Source organism: Mytilus edulis, chromosome 2, assembly GCF_963676685.1.
Source record: "Mytilus edulis chromosome 2, xbMytEdul2.2, whole genome shotgun sequence".
Lineage (NCBI taxonomy): Eukaryota > Metazoa > Mollusca > Bivalvia > Mytilida > Mytilidae > Mytilus > Mytilus edulis.
Genome location: NC_092345.1, coordinates 1,663,150 through 1,678,697, shown reverse-complemented (window position 1 = coordinate 1,678,697; position 15,548 = coordinate 1,663,150). Strand labels below are relative to the sequence as shown.

Genomic DNA, 15,548 nt, shown 5'->3' with positions numbered 1-15,548 from the left:
CAACCCCCTTTTTTTGAAATTTTTACCCGTTATGTCGGTTTGTTTTGTTCACACATTGGCATTTTATTACGACTGTCATACACGTGAGAGGTTAGACTATTTATAAAACAGGGTCTAATCCACCATCTTCTACATACATGAGAAAATAACTGTAACAAGTAAGGAATATGACAGTTGTTTTCGATTCATTTGAAGTGTTTGGACTTTTCATTGGTTTTAAATGCTCCTTGCTGTTTCTATGTGATAATAGAACATTAGTTTGCTCTTTATGAATGTGGTGGTGCATACATTACACTAGGGTCTCATCCTGTGTAACAAGTTACTAGGAATTTGTGAGATGCGTGTTTATTTTCGCTCTATTTTTGATTGCTATACAACTATTTTTAGTCGTCTTTACCCTTTTTTTAAGGGCAAATTGCAGTTTCATTTCCAGACTGTATTTATCCAAGGAACTGTTCTGACCTGAAGCCTAGATCAGCAATATGTGATGACAGGAAGGAAAAGAAGATAGAGGAAGGAACATGTGACAGAACACCTCCACCAATGCCAATGATGCCTGGTATGAACATGGGAGGAGCTAACAGTAAGAGAGGACTGATCAGGATCTCCCAATCAAAAATGGCACACAACAAAGCCATGTCCAGACTTATGAATGGTAGGACCATGTCAATGGCGATGGAAGGAAGATAGAGCATGTGAAACAGAAAGTTTATACAATAAAAAAATCTTCAAATGTGACATTTTTATTTAAATATAGGCAACAGTAGTATACCGCTGTTCAAGAGTCGTAAATCGATTAAGAGAAAACAAATCTGGGTTACAAACTTAAACTCAGGGAAACAACAACTATAAAAGGATAACAACGAAGCAAAAAACCGAACGACAATGCCACTATAAGATAAAAAATGCCATTTTCCTGACTTGTTACTTAAAAGAGTTTACACTGCAATATAATATAAACGTATCAGGGCCATCAACTAAGACAAACCTTTACCAGAATACAAACCTCATCTTTCATAATCTATGTTATTACTTTGGAATTTAAAATAAACCTTAGCCTGTAATTCACTGTGTCATGGTAGCTGAATTTTTTCGGATGTCAGTGAGTTACTGTTTTCTTGTTTACATTTTGTCATGTAATTGCTTTAAATAGCAGCCATTCATAGTATGGGTTTTGCTCATTGTTGAACGCTGTAAGGTGAACCTAGTTCAATGGTATGGGTTTTGCTCATTGTTTAACGCTGTAAGGTGACCCTAGTTCAATGGTATGGGTGTTGCTCCTTGTTGAACGCTGTAAGGTGACCCTAGTTAAATGGTATGGGTTTTGCTCATTGTTGAACACTGTAAGGTGACCCTAGTTCAATGGTATGGGTTTTGCTCATTGTTGAATGCTGTAAGGTGACCCTAGTTCAATGGTATGGGTTTTTCTCATTGTTGAACGCTGTAAGGTGACCCTAGTTCAATGGTATGGGTTTTGCTCATTGTTGAACGCTGTAAGGTGACCCTAGTTCATTTTTTACATCTACCACATTTGGTCTCTGATTTTATATGTAACCAGTGAACCCCTCACAGAAATTTTGTTTTGTAGTTATGGATTTTATCTTACACTTATGTGTTTGTTCATTTTATGGAAATTAAAGAAAGTCCAAAGGTCTGAAATCATGTCTATACTTTGCCGTCATTATAAAATGTGTTCTGTTGAAGACTAAATAAATCCAAACCATTTCACATTGTAATCTTTTTATTTACATACAATACAGACAAAACAAAATATACATTAATAAAACAATTAACATAATTCTATGCAATGAAGAATCTGTAGCACTTAAAAAACAAAATGAAAAAGTTGCTCAATCATACTACATAGACAAACATCACATGACCCCAGTTCTTCTCAAGACAAATGTCACATGATTCCTTCTGCAGTCACAGACAAACATCACATTCTACTTCAGAGAAACAAGTTCTATATATCTTTCGACTGATTATTTCAAAAAATATTTCAATCAGCAGCCACTGAGACTCTTTTGCTAATGTGTTTGCAAACATCATTTGAATGCTAGTCTAATAATATGAACACCAATAGTTGTTACCATGGATACAGTGATATCAAACTTGTCATGTGATACTTGTATCTGACCAATAATTGAGCATATAACTCGATGCATGATGGGACTAGACTTGAATTGTGGGAGATTATAGGCATTCCATCTATCACTAGGCAACCGTCAGAAATGTATGTTCACAGAAAGTTGATGACATTTGTACTTTCTGATTAATGATTAAATTAACATCCAAATTTATTAACACAAAATATAGCAAGATGAATACTCACTATACACTGTTGCCAAGTAAAATTTGCAATGCCTAGATTGTGAAAATTGAAAATTAAAAAAAAATAGCCAATCACTATAAAAATACAAAATTTGATGAAAAAAAGAGGGAAGACATTTTTGGTGCTAGGAGGGCTGTGTAACACTGATTAAGTAGACAACAGATCTAATGATCACAGGTATACAGCATGATATAATGTGAAATGTTCAAGTTGTTCAGTCATATATATATACTGATGTAGGTGAAGACATATTTGAAAATTGGCCTAATAGTGTATTCTAAAGCTTAAATGTATTATTTAAATTTTACTTTCAAATATTCAAATAGATTCATAATTGAAAATTGTAGGTTTTTTTGGTTCTTTTTTATATAGGTCTGGCAACTTTGACCAACAGAATGTTAACTCCTTGAGTGTTTTTTTCTGTCTAGTTTTGTAAAACAATCAATTACGTTTTTTTTCTTCTCTGAAATTACTTTCACCAAAAAATTCTTATGACTCAATTTAAAGGTATAATGTAATTAGTGACTCATTTGACCTGAAATGATTATAGAGTGAGAAAAAAATGTCTACTGGTTTTAGATATTACTTATTTTGGAAAGTCTATGCTAATGTAGCATTTAATTATACACTGATTAAAAATACAATGCAGTACTTGAATAACCATAGTGATTTCCGCACATGAATGGTATGTAATTTTTGTGTACCAAGGTGATTTACACTCATGAATTGTGTACCAAATTGATTTAAACACAAGAATGGTATGTAATGTTTGTGTACCAAGGTGATCTAGACATATGAATGTTATGTAATTTTAGTGTATTTTGAGATAAAAACTAGCACAAATATAAAATGTATTTACAAAACCGTGATTACATAACAGCACCAAAATTCTATAATATAAGCTATTTAAAAACAATGTCAAAATAATATGATGGCAATGGAACTTTATATAAAAATATAGATTATTCTTAACTACTATAACAAAACGTCATTTCTGTCCAAGCAAAACTTTTAATGGAAATATCACATATTTAGAAATGTGTGTGTAGAAATATAAACTTTTTGTTAATTAAGCAGACAGTAGTTTACCTATGGTCAAATCCCCTTTATCTATTATGAAGAGAAAAATTACTAATTTCAGTCTTAAAACCAAGGAAACTGTTCAAAATTTACACTAAGTATGCCCCTGGTAGCATTTGCATGATGTAAGAAAACAGAACTCAACAAATATCAAATATTAAATAAACGTATAAACAGCTTTTGTAATATGGTGAAAGTTTTTTCTCTATCCTTGTTCTTGTCATTATCGAAATTAAAAAATGATTTTTGCTTGGACAGAAATGAATTTGAAGATTTTGTTTCACAACCTACTTATGACTGAGTTATCTCTCCTGATTTAATTTTCATAGTCAAGCAAATCTCTTGCTCAAAATATTACCATGGAAACCGCTTTGACAAGCAACTGTTTTGTTTGGTATGTTACCATGGATATCCCTAAGACTTTCTCATATACTAACAACTCTTTTGCTTGTTATTATAGATCTAATTAAGACCTTATATTTATCAAGCAATTTTCTCTACTAAACAACATGATGAATATTTCTTTCAAATAATAGATTGAAAATATCCTCCTTAAAAATAGTTCATTTCTTTAAACAAGCATCGATATTTTTCAAATAAGTATAATTTGTTTATTTTGACGGCCATGAAAAAAGATATTTCACAAAAATCTTTCAGTCAATTTAAAGAAACATTCCTTTATGTAAGTCAAATTCCTTTATGTAAGTAAAATTGCAAATATTCTGAAAGTCTATTTTTGTATCTAGCTAAAACTTCAAATATTCAGTTTGAGTTGCAACTTTAGCAGCAATTGGGACCTCAACTTTGCTTTGAAAAATCCCCCTCAGTTTGAATTCCTAACCTTCATATCATGGTACCAATTTACTAATTCAACAATTCCTAACCTTCATATCATGGTATCAATTCCTAACCTTCATATCATGGTACCAATTCCTAACCTTCATATCATGGTACCAATTTACTAATTAAACATTAATTAGAAAATGTACACAACTATCACTATTAAAAAAGTGAATGAATCTCTATTGCACAATCAATTTAACAATAATAAATACATCTTTAATTACAACAACATATACACAATCAATGGGGGATAACTCTAACAATATCTGAAGAATGGGAAATTTCTGATATAAAGGGAGAAAACTCTCCCATGCAAATGATTTTGATGAGAACAGCCAGCATTAATGTGCTAGCACCGGTCAGTATTGCATTTACATTATTTGTCAAAATAAAATTAGTGCTATCTTTTGTTAATTAAAAGCAAATCAGTTGCAAAAATACTATATAAATATGGCACTCCTCTTTTATGAACATAGTTCTTAGTAGAAAGCATGAAATGAGAAATGACAAAATTAAAGCTATTAGTTAATGTCTTTTTACAATAAATATGGATTTAATAACAGTAACTAATGATTGAAATATGCTAATCATGATTGCTACTAATTGATTACTTATAAATCATACAAAAAATGAGGTACATTGACTTGGAAATACAAATAATTTCGTTGCCTTGGTTAAAACAAACTGTCATTTCAAACCATCCATTAATTGTGAATCATGAAATATCTTTGCCAATGATATATCTTACATCAAACTTATCAGTTTAAATCATATTTTCTCCACAAAATATTTCATGATCAGCATGGTTGGCAATATTATATTCTGGCAAAATGACAGGGATATGAAGTAATGCATATTTTTTTTCGGCAGGATTTTAGCAGAGTTATTTTGTAAAAGATGAAATTTAAATCAAAAAGTGAAATTATGAGGGGAAACTTCCTCAAAAAGTTTGAAATTTTTAACATAAATTAACCAAAACATGTAAAAATTACCAAAAAAAGAAGAAGCAAAAACAGTGCTTTTAATTATCGTCTGCAAGACAGGGTATTTTAATTTTAAGAGCTTTTTTACATTGAGAATTAACTACATTTTAACTCAACAATTTCATAAAATACTTTTCCATACAACATTATCCCTCAACATGTTTTACAACTGAGAAAGATCTATCACTTTTCTGTTGTGTATACATGTCCACAACAAGAAATTCAAGAAAATACTGTTCTTATGAAAAAAACATCATATTGTCTTACAATTTTCTAATAATTTTATACAACCTCATACATTTTGTAATTTATTTCTTCATGCTGGACAGCACAAGCTCTCCTTATGTTTATGCTTCTCCTTTAAGGAAGATACACCACAATCTAAACATATTTTGTTGCACTCTAACTAGAGTACTGCTATACTTTCCTCCTATTAGGATGGAGCACCACATGCTTCATCATCACAGATACAATATGGATTTTTCAGGAATACTTCTACAACTAGAAGCTGTGCTAAGCAATGAGAACAATGTCTTCACAAGATCTCACTAGCACTTTATAACTATGATTAAAGCTAGCCTGGCAGTCAGTATTGGTAGCCATATTGGCTAAATGTCTTCTCACAAGAAGTCTTACGGGAAATCACAGCATGTTTAATTTTACTACTTGTTGACTAGTATTTAATTGTTTCCGAATATAACTCGGTTCTCTTAGTCAACATATAGGAACTTTTAACTGATTCATTTTCTCGTCTTTAGGATTATAACCCATGTTTTTGCGCTGAAGAAACATATGAATTTCTCTAAACGTCGGTCGTGCACTTTCACTACGGTTCCAACATTCACACATTAAGTCATAGATTTCTTTGGGACAATTCGGTGGATGAGGCAGGTAGACCTCTTGTTTATCATTTCTATAGTAATGCCCTGCATTTTCGATCACCATTTCATCAGTAAGGGCGTCGTACGGCTGATCATGGGCAAACGTCAGAACTTCCCATAGAGTGACTGCAAACGACCATACATCACTCTTGGTGGTAAACTTACCCTGAAAAATATTAAAGTATAATTCAATGTAAATAAATTAGTAGTCAAAAATTGATTGAGAGAAAACACTAAAACAAATATGGATATAAAGTACAGGCGCTTTTAATAAACTAATTATGGAAAAACTGCTGTTGTCTAATTGAAGCTCGATATCTATTTGCGATTTTACCGCACTCAAATATATATGGTCCCATGGCTTTTCTTGGTGAATTTGGGTTTTTTTCACGATACCTGACGATTTCGCAGAAAAATTTCCCTAATTTTGAGCAACATAAAAAAAATATTTCCGGCCCTTCATACTATTCATTTAAGGACAAATTTGTGCTTGCATGAAACTTCATTCATAATGCTTTCCAGAAGAAAAATATATTAAAGATATAACAACCAATCACAGAGAGCCATCTATTTTTATCTCTATGTCATGTTCCCTTCATTGAATGGCTGCGCCCATGTAATTTTATTTGGTACATTGTAACCATATAAGCCTAGTTCATGAATGAAGGGAGTTAACTCTGTTTGTTATAATTAACATTTTCTTTTTTACAAGAAGATAATCATTATAGTTCAGTACAGTTATGTGGGTTTTATTCCAGAAAATAAATATATCCAACAAAACAAAAAATGTGTACCTTAATGATAATAAAAAGAAAGAAGTTTAGATATTACAATGTAATAATGTTTGTAAATATAAAAGAATCTATGCAAAGTAAATTAGATAGTAATTGGCATGCAATTCCATTACTGTAAAAACAAAGAATAACACCACAGACAGCACTGATTGTAATGAGAATGACAATTTTTTGTTTACCTAAATTTTTAAACATTCTCATAGACAATTAAAACTATGAAATGAATGTAACTGCAGAGCTCTGACTATAAAGCCCTGATCTCATTGGGTACTTACCAGTAGAATACTTTCCCAAGCCATCCATCGAATGGGTAACACAGCCCGTCCTTCTATCCTATAATAATCAGTACTTACCAGTAGAATACTTTCCCATGCCATCCATCGAATGGGTAACACAGCCCGTCCTTCTATCCTATAATAATCAGTACTTACCAGTAGAATACTTTCCCAAGCCATCCATCGAATGGGTAACACAGCCCGTCCTTCTATCCTATAATAATCAGTACTTACCAGTAGAATACTTTCCCATGCCATCCATCGAATGGGTAACACAGCCCGTCCTTCTATCCTATAATAATCAGTACTTACCAGTAGAATACTTTCCCAAGCCATCCATCGAATGGGTAACACAGCTCGTCCTTCTATCCTATAATAATCAGTACTTACCAGTAGAATACTTTCCCAGGCCATCCATCGAATGGGTAACACAGCCCGTCCTTCTATCCTATAATAATCAGTACTTACCAGTAGAATACTTTCCCAGGCCATCCATCGAATGGGTAACACAGCTCGTCCTTCTATCCTATAATAATCAGTACTTACCAGTAGAATACTTTCCCAGGCCATCCATCGAATGGGTAACACAGCCCGTCCTTCTATCCTATAATAATCAGTACTTACCAGTAGAATACTTTCCCATGCCATCCATCGAATGGGTAACACAGCTCGTCCTTCTATCCTATAATAATCAGTACTTACCAGTAGAATACTTTCCCAGGCCATCCATCGAATGGGTAACACAGCTCGTCCTTCTATCCTATAATAATCAGTACTTACCAGTAGAATACTTTCCCAAGCCATCCATCGAATGGGTAACACAGCTCGTCCTTCTATCCTATAATAATCAGTACTTACCAGTAGAATACTTTCCCACGCCATCCATCGAATGGGTAACACAGCCCGTCCTTCTATCCTATAATAATCAGTACTTACCAGTAGAATACTTTCCCAGGCCATCCATCGAATGGGTAACACAGCCCGTCCTTCTATCCTATAATAATCAGTACTTACCAGTAGAATACTTTCCCAGGCCATCCATCGAATGGGTAACACAGCCCGTCCTTCTATCCTATAATAATCAGTACTTACCAGTAGAATACTTTCCCAAGCCATCCATCGAATGGGTAACACAGCTCGTCCTTCTATCCAATAATAATCAGTACTTACCAGTAGAATACTTTCCCAGGCCATCCATCGAATGGGTAACACAGCTCGTCCTTCTATCCTATAATAATCAGTACTTACCAGTAGAATACTTTCCCAAGCCATCCATCGAATGGGTAACACAGCCCGTCCTTCTATCCTATAATAATCAGTACTTACCAGTAGAATACTTTCCCAGGCCATCCATCGAATGGGTAACACAGCTCGTCCTTCTATCCTATAATAATCAGTACTTACCAGTAGAATACTTTCCCAGGCCATCCATCGAATGGGTAACACAGCCCGTCCTTCTATCCTATAATAATCAGTACTTACCAGTAGAATACTTTCCCAAGCCATCCATCGAATGGGTAACACAGCCCGTCCTTCTATCCTATAATAATCAGTACTTACCAGTAGAATACTTTCCCAGGCCATCCATCGAATGGGTAACACAGCTCGTCCTTCTATCCTATAATAATCAGTACTTACCAGTAGAATACTTTCCCAAGCCATCCATCGAATGGGTAACACAGCTCGTCCTTCTATCCAATAATAATCAGTACTTACCAGTAGAATACTTTCCCAGGCCATCCATCGAATGGGTAACACAGCTCGTCCTTCTATCCTATAATAATCAGTACTTACCAGTAGAATACTTTCCCAAGCCATCCATCGAATGGGTAACACAGCTCGTCCTTCTATCCTATAATAATCAGTACTTACCAGTAGAATACTTTCCCAGGCCATCCATCGAATGGGTAACACAGCCCGTCCTTCTATCCTATAATAATCAGTACTTACCAGTAGAATACTTTCCCAAGCCATCCATCGAATGGGTAACACAGCTCGTCCTTCTATCCTATAATAATCAGTACTTACCAGTAGAATAGTTTCCCAGGCCATCCATCGAATGGGTAACACAGCCCGTCCTTCTATCCTATAATAATCAGTACTTACCAGTAGAATACTTTCCCAAGCCATCCATCGAATCGGTAACACAGCCCGTCCTTCTATCCTATAATAATCAGTACTTACCAGTAGAATACTTTCCCAAGCCATCCATCGAATGGGTAACACAGCCCGTCCTTCTATCCTATAATAATCAGTACTTACCAGTAGAATACTTTCCCAGGCCATCCATCGAATGGGTAACACAGCCCGTCCTTCTATCCTATAATAATCAGTACTTACCAGTAGAATACTTTCCCAGGCCATCCATCGAATGGGTAACACAGCTCGTCCTTCTATCCTATAATAATCAGTACTTACCAGTAGAATACTTTCCCAAGCCATCCATCGAATGGGTAACACAGCTCGTCCTTCTATCCTATAATAATCAGTACTTACCAGTAGAATACTTTCCCAAGCCATCCATCGAATGGGTAACACAGCCCGTCCTTCTATCCTATAATAATCAGTACTTACCAGTAGAATACTTTCCCAAGCCATCCATCGAATGGGTAACACAGCTCGTCCTTCTATCCTATAATAATCAGTACTTACCAGTAGAATACTTTCCCAGGCCATCCATCGAATGGGTAACACAGCTCGTCCTTCTATCCTATAATAATCAGTACTTACCAGTAGAATACTTTCCCAGGCCATCCATCGAATGGGTAACACAGCTCGTCCTTCTATCCTATAATAATCAGTACTTACCAGTAGAATACTTTCCCAGGCCATCCATCGAATGGGTAACACAGCTCGTCCTTCTATCCTATAATAATCAGTACTTACCAGTAGAATACTTTCCCAAGCCATCCATCGAATGGGTAACACAGCCCGTCCTTCTATCCTATAATAATCAGTACTTACCAGTAGAATACTTTCCCAAGCCATCCATCGAATGGGTAACACAGCTCGTCCTTCTATCCTATAATAATCAGTACTTACCAGTAGAATACTTTCCCAAGCCATCCATCGAATGGGTAACACAGCCCGTCCTTCTATCCTATAATAATCAGTACTTACCAGTAGAATACTTTCCCAGGCCATCCATCGAATGGGTAACACAGCTCGTCCTTCTATCCTATAATAATCAGTACTTACCAGTAGAATACTTTCCCAGGCCATCCATCGAATGGGTAACACAGCTCGTCCTTCTATCCTATAATAATCAGTACTTACCAGTAGAATACTTTCCCAAGCCATCCATCGAATGGGTAACACAGCTCGTCCTTCTATCCTATAATAATCAGTACTTACCAGTAGAATACTTTCCCAGGCCATCCATCGAATGGGTAACACAGCTCGTCCTTCTATCCTATAATAATCAGTACTTACCAGTAGAATACTTTCCCAGGCCATCCATCGAATGGGTAACACAGCTCGTCCTTCTATCCTATAATAATCAGTACTTACCAGTAGAATACTTTCCCAGGCCATCCATCGAATGGGTAACACAGCCCGTCCTTCTATCCTATAATAATCAGTACTTACCAGTAGAATACTTTCCCAGGCCATCCATCGAATGGGTAACACAGCTCGTCCTTCTATCCTATAATAATCAGTACTTACCAGTAGAATACTTTCCCAGGCCATCCATCGAATGGGTAACACAGCCCGTCCTTCTATCCTATAATAATCAGTACTTACCAGTAGAATACTTTCCCAGGCCATCCATCGAATGGGTAACACAGCTCGTCCTTCTATCCTATAATAATCAGTACTTACCAGTAGAATACTTTCCCAGGCCATCCATCGAATGGGTAACACAGCCCGTCCTTCTATCCTATAATAATCAGTACTTACCAGTAGAATACTTTCCCAGGCCATCCATCGAATGGGTAACACAGCTCGTCCTTCTATCCTATAATAATCAGTACTTACCAGTAGAATACTTTCCCATGCCATCCATCGAATGGGTAACACAGCTCGTCCTTCTATCCTATAATAATCAGTACTTACCAGTAGAATACTTTCCCAGGCCATCCATCGAATGGGTAACACAGCTCGTCCTTCTATCCTATAATAATCAGTACTTACCAGTAGAATACTTTCCCAGGCCATCCATCGAATGGGTAACACAGCCCGTCCTTCTATCCTATAATAATCAGTACTTACCAGTATAATACTTTCCCATGCCATCCATCGAATGGGTAACACAGCTCGTCCTTCTATCCTATAATAATCAGTACTTACCAGTAGAATACTTTCCCAGGCTATCCATCGAATGGGTAACACAGCTCGTCCTTCTATCCTATAATAATCAGTACTTACCAGTAGAATACTTTCCCAAGCCATCCATCGAATGGGTAACACAGCTCGTCCTTCTATCCTATAATAATCAGTACTTACCAGTAGAATACTTTCCCAGGCCATCCATCGAATGGGTAACACAGCTCGTCCTTCTATCCTATAATAATCAGTACTTACCAGTAGAATACTTTCCCAAGCCATCCATCGAATGGGTAACACAGCCCGTCCTTCTATCCTATAATAATCAGTACTTACCAGTAGAATACTTTCCCAGGCCATCCATCGAATGGGTAACACAGCCCGTCCTTCTATCCTATAATAATCAGTACTTACCAGTAGAATACTTTCCCAGGCCATCCATCGAATGGGTAACACAGCTCGTCCTTCTATCCTATAATAATCAGTACTTACCAGTAGAATACTTTCCCAGGCCATCCATCGAATGGGTAACACAGCTCGTCCTTCTATCCTATAATAATCAGTACTTACCAGTAGAATACTTTCCCAGGCCATCCATCGAATGGGTAACACAGCTCGTCCTTCTATCCTATAATAATCAGTACTTACCAGTAGAATACTTTCCCAGGCCATCCATCGAATGGGTAACACAGCTCGTCCTTCTATCCTATAATAATCAGTACTTACCAGTAGAATACTTTCCCAGGCCATCCATCGAATGGGTAACACAGCTCGTCCTTCTATCCTATAATAATCAGTACTTACCAGTAGAATACTTTCCCAGGCCATCCATCGAATGGGTAACACAGCCCGTCCTTCTATCCTATAATAATCAGTACTTACCAGTAGAATACTTTCCCAGGCCATCCATCGAATGGGTAACACAGCTCGTCCTTCTATCCTATAATAATCAGTACTTACCAGTAGAATACTTTCCCAAGCCATCCATTGAATGGGTAACACAGCTCGTCCTTCTATCCTATAATAATCAGTACTTACCAGTAGAATACTTTCCCAAGCCATCCATCAAATGGGTAACACAGCTCGTCCTTCTATCCTATAATAATCAGTACTTACCAGTAGAATACTTTCCCAGGCCATCCATCGAATGGGTAACACAGCTCGTCCTTCTATCCTATAATAATCAGTACTTACCAGTAGAATACTTTCCCAAGCCATCCATCGAATGGGTAACACAGCTCGTCCTTCTATCCTATAATAATCAGTACTTACCAGTAGAATACTTTCCCAGGCCATCCATCGAATGGGTAACACAGCTCGTCCTTCTATCCTATAATAATCAGTACTTACCAGTAGAATACTTTCCCAGGCCATCCATCGAATGGGTAACACAGCTCGTCCTTCTATCCTATAATAATCAGTACTTACCAGTAGAATACTTTCCCAAGCCATCCATCGAATGGGTAACACAGCTCGTCCTTCTATCCTATAATAATCAGTACTTACCAGTAGAATACTTTCCCAGGCTATCCATCGAATGGGTAACACAGCTCGTCCTTCTATCCTATAATAATCAGTACTTACCAGTAGAATACTTTCCCAAGCCATCCATCGAATGGGTAACACAGCTCGTCCTTCTATCCTATAATAATCAGTACTTACCAGTAGAATACTTTCCCAGGCCATCCATCGAATGGGTAACACAGCTCGTCCTTCTATCCTATAATAATCAGTACTTACCAGTAGAATACTTTCCCAAGCCATCCATCGAATGGGTAACACAGCCCGTCCTTCTATCCTATAATAATCAGTACTTACCAGTAGAATACTTTCCCAGGCCATCCATCGAATGGGTAACACAGCCCGTCCTTCTATCCTATAATAATCAGTACTTACCAGTAGAATACTTTCCCAGGCCATCCATCGAATGGGTAACACAGCTCGTCCTTCTATCCTATAATAATCAGTACTTACCAGTAGAATACTTTCCCAGGCCATCCATCGAATGGGTAACACAGCTCGTCCTTCTATCCTATAATAATCAGTACTTACCAGTAGAATACTTTCCCAGGCCATCCATCGAATGGGTAACACAGCTCGTCCTTCTATCCTATAATAATCAGTACTTACCAGTAGAATACTTTCCCAGGCCATCCATCGAATGGGTAACACAGCTCGTCCTTCTATCCTATAATAATCAGTACTTACCAGTAGAATACTTTCCCAGGCCATCCATCGAATGGGTAACACAGCTCGTCCTTCTATCCTATAATAATCAGTACTTACCAGTAGAATACTTTCCCAGGCCATCCATCGAATGGGTAACACAGCCCGTCCTTCTATCCTATAATAATCAGTACTTACCAGTAGAATACTTTCCCAGGCCATCCATCGAATGGGTAACACAGCTCGTCCTTCTATCCTATAATAATCAGTACTTACCAGTAGAATACTTTCCCAAGCCATCCATTGAATGGGTAACACAGCTCGTCCTTCTATCCTATAATAATCAGTACTTACCAGTAGAATACTTTCCCAAGCCATCCATCAAATGGGTAACACAGCTCGTCCTTCTATCCTATAATAATCAGTACTTACCAGTAGAATACTTTCCCAGGCCATCCATCGAATGGGTAACACAGCTCGTCCTTCTATCCTATAATAATCAGTACTTACCAGTAGAATACTTTCCCAGGCCATCCATCGAATGGGTAACACAGCTCGTCCTTCTATCCTATAATAATCAGTACTTACCAGTAGAATACTTTCCCAAGCCATCCATCGAATGGGTAACACAGCTCGTCCTTCTATCCTATAATAATCAGTACTTACCAGTAGAATACTGTGACGTTTTTGACAGATAACAGTGCCTAAATTTTTATTGATATTGTCTACATAGTTTTGGCTATAGTTCTTCCAACCCTATCTTGTATTATTTCATTAAAGCAGTAAATGTGTGTATTTTATTTCATTATTACCTATTCATGGTTTAATCGTTTTAATATTGTATGTTCCAGAATGATAGAAAAACGTGTGTTTTCTTACCGGCAGCTTTTGATTAATTTTACGTTACTTTCACTTTCGCTTTTACCGGAAGTCACGAGTATTATTATAAATAATCGCATAATTTGTAGACTGTTCGGGGCATGTTTTAGTTATATTTTTGTATGTTTTTCAAAATAGGGATTAATGTTAGAGTATTTTATGTAAGGGTTATGTAGAAGAGAGTTTTATTCTGAGTATTGTAATAAGTTCTTATGAACTATTTTTGCACCGACGTTGCACACCTTTTCGCAGTAATAGGGCTGTAATGACGTCATTTGATCAGACGTTTAGTGCAAAGATATGTACCTTATAAGGAAGTTTCCTTATTAGGTCATTGATTTTACCCATATTTGGAATTTCTCTCACGCGAAACAACAACACTAGCGTAAGATTCATAGTATTTTACGTCAGTTCCAGCTTGTCCCTACCGCCGGCTAGCAGCTTTATTTACGTGACTCATAAATTTCAAGGTACAGTTTTTCTAAAGCAGCAGTTTAAGTTCCAGAATGTTGTAATATATATGCAATATAATTATTTATGCAGTTCATTTAATTGTTCCGGTTTCCAGTTTTTAACGGAGGCAGAAATTTAATAGTTTTCTTGTTTTCTAAATATTATAAGTTTTGAGAATAAAGTTTGATAATGCATTTCAACTTTGAATAGGAGAAAGGTGCGTAAAGTCGGCAAAAGTATCCGTCTGTTTTAAATACTCAGTGTTGCTGTTAATATATTTTCATGATATAGAAAGAGGTTTAAGGAAATTGAGACTTATTTATTTGTGTAGTATTTTACATGTATTTATATGGAGAGTTGCTGATATAATCTGTGTTTCCTGAATGTTGATTTTTGGTGTAGCTATTTTAGAGTATTATCTTATGTCCGTCTAATCTATACGAAATATTGTTAATTATTGATCGCTGCTTTAAAAGATTTATATCTGTCCATTCTTGTTCCTGTTGTTATTAATATTAGGTCTGGTGAATAAAACTTGTTATACATTTGAAGCGACTTTTTGTTTACATTCAGAACATCAAACTAAGACTGAT

General features: G+C 36.3%; 1 protein-coding gene across 3 annotated transcripts in view; it reads right to left on the bottom strand.

Moving 5' to 3' along the window:
* Nucleotides 1-1,723: 1,723 nt before the first annotated feature.
* Nucleotides 1,724-15,548, bottom strand: part of LOC139511216 (discoidin domain-containing receptor 2-like) — a 159,926-nt gene continuing 146,101 nt past the window's right edge. For 2 of the 3 annotated variants that reach the window (XR_011661987.1, XR_011661986.1), the window contains 2 exons: nt 4,300-6,288; nt 1,724-4,256 (listed from right to left, as the gene is read on the bottom strand). Coding sequence is in view for 1 of the 3 variants with exons in the window: in XM_071297795.1 (XP_071153896.1) it covers nt 5,956-6,288 (333 nt within the window). In the remaining 2 variants the exon portion in view is untranslated. Of the gene's footprint in view, nt 6,289-15,548 lie in introns of all 3 variants that reach the window. The other variant, XM_071297795.1, reaches the window with a different exon arrangement.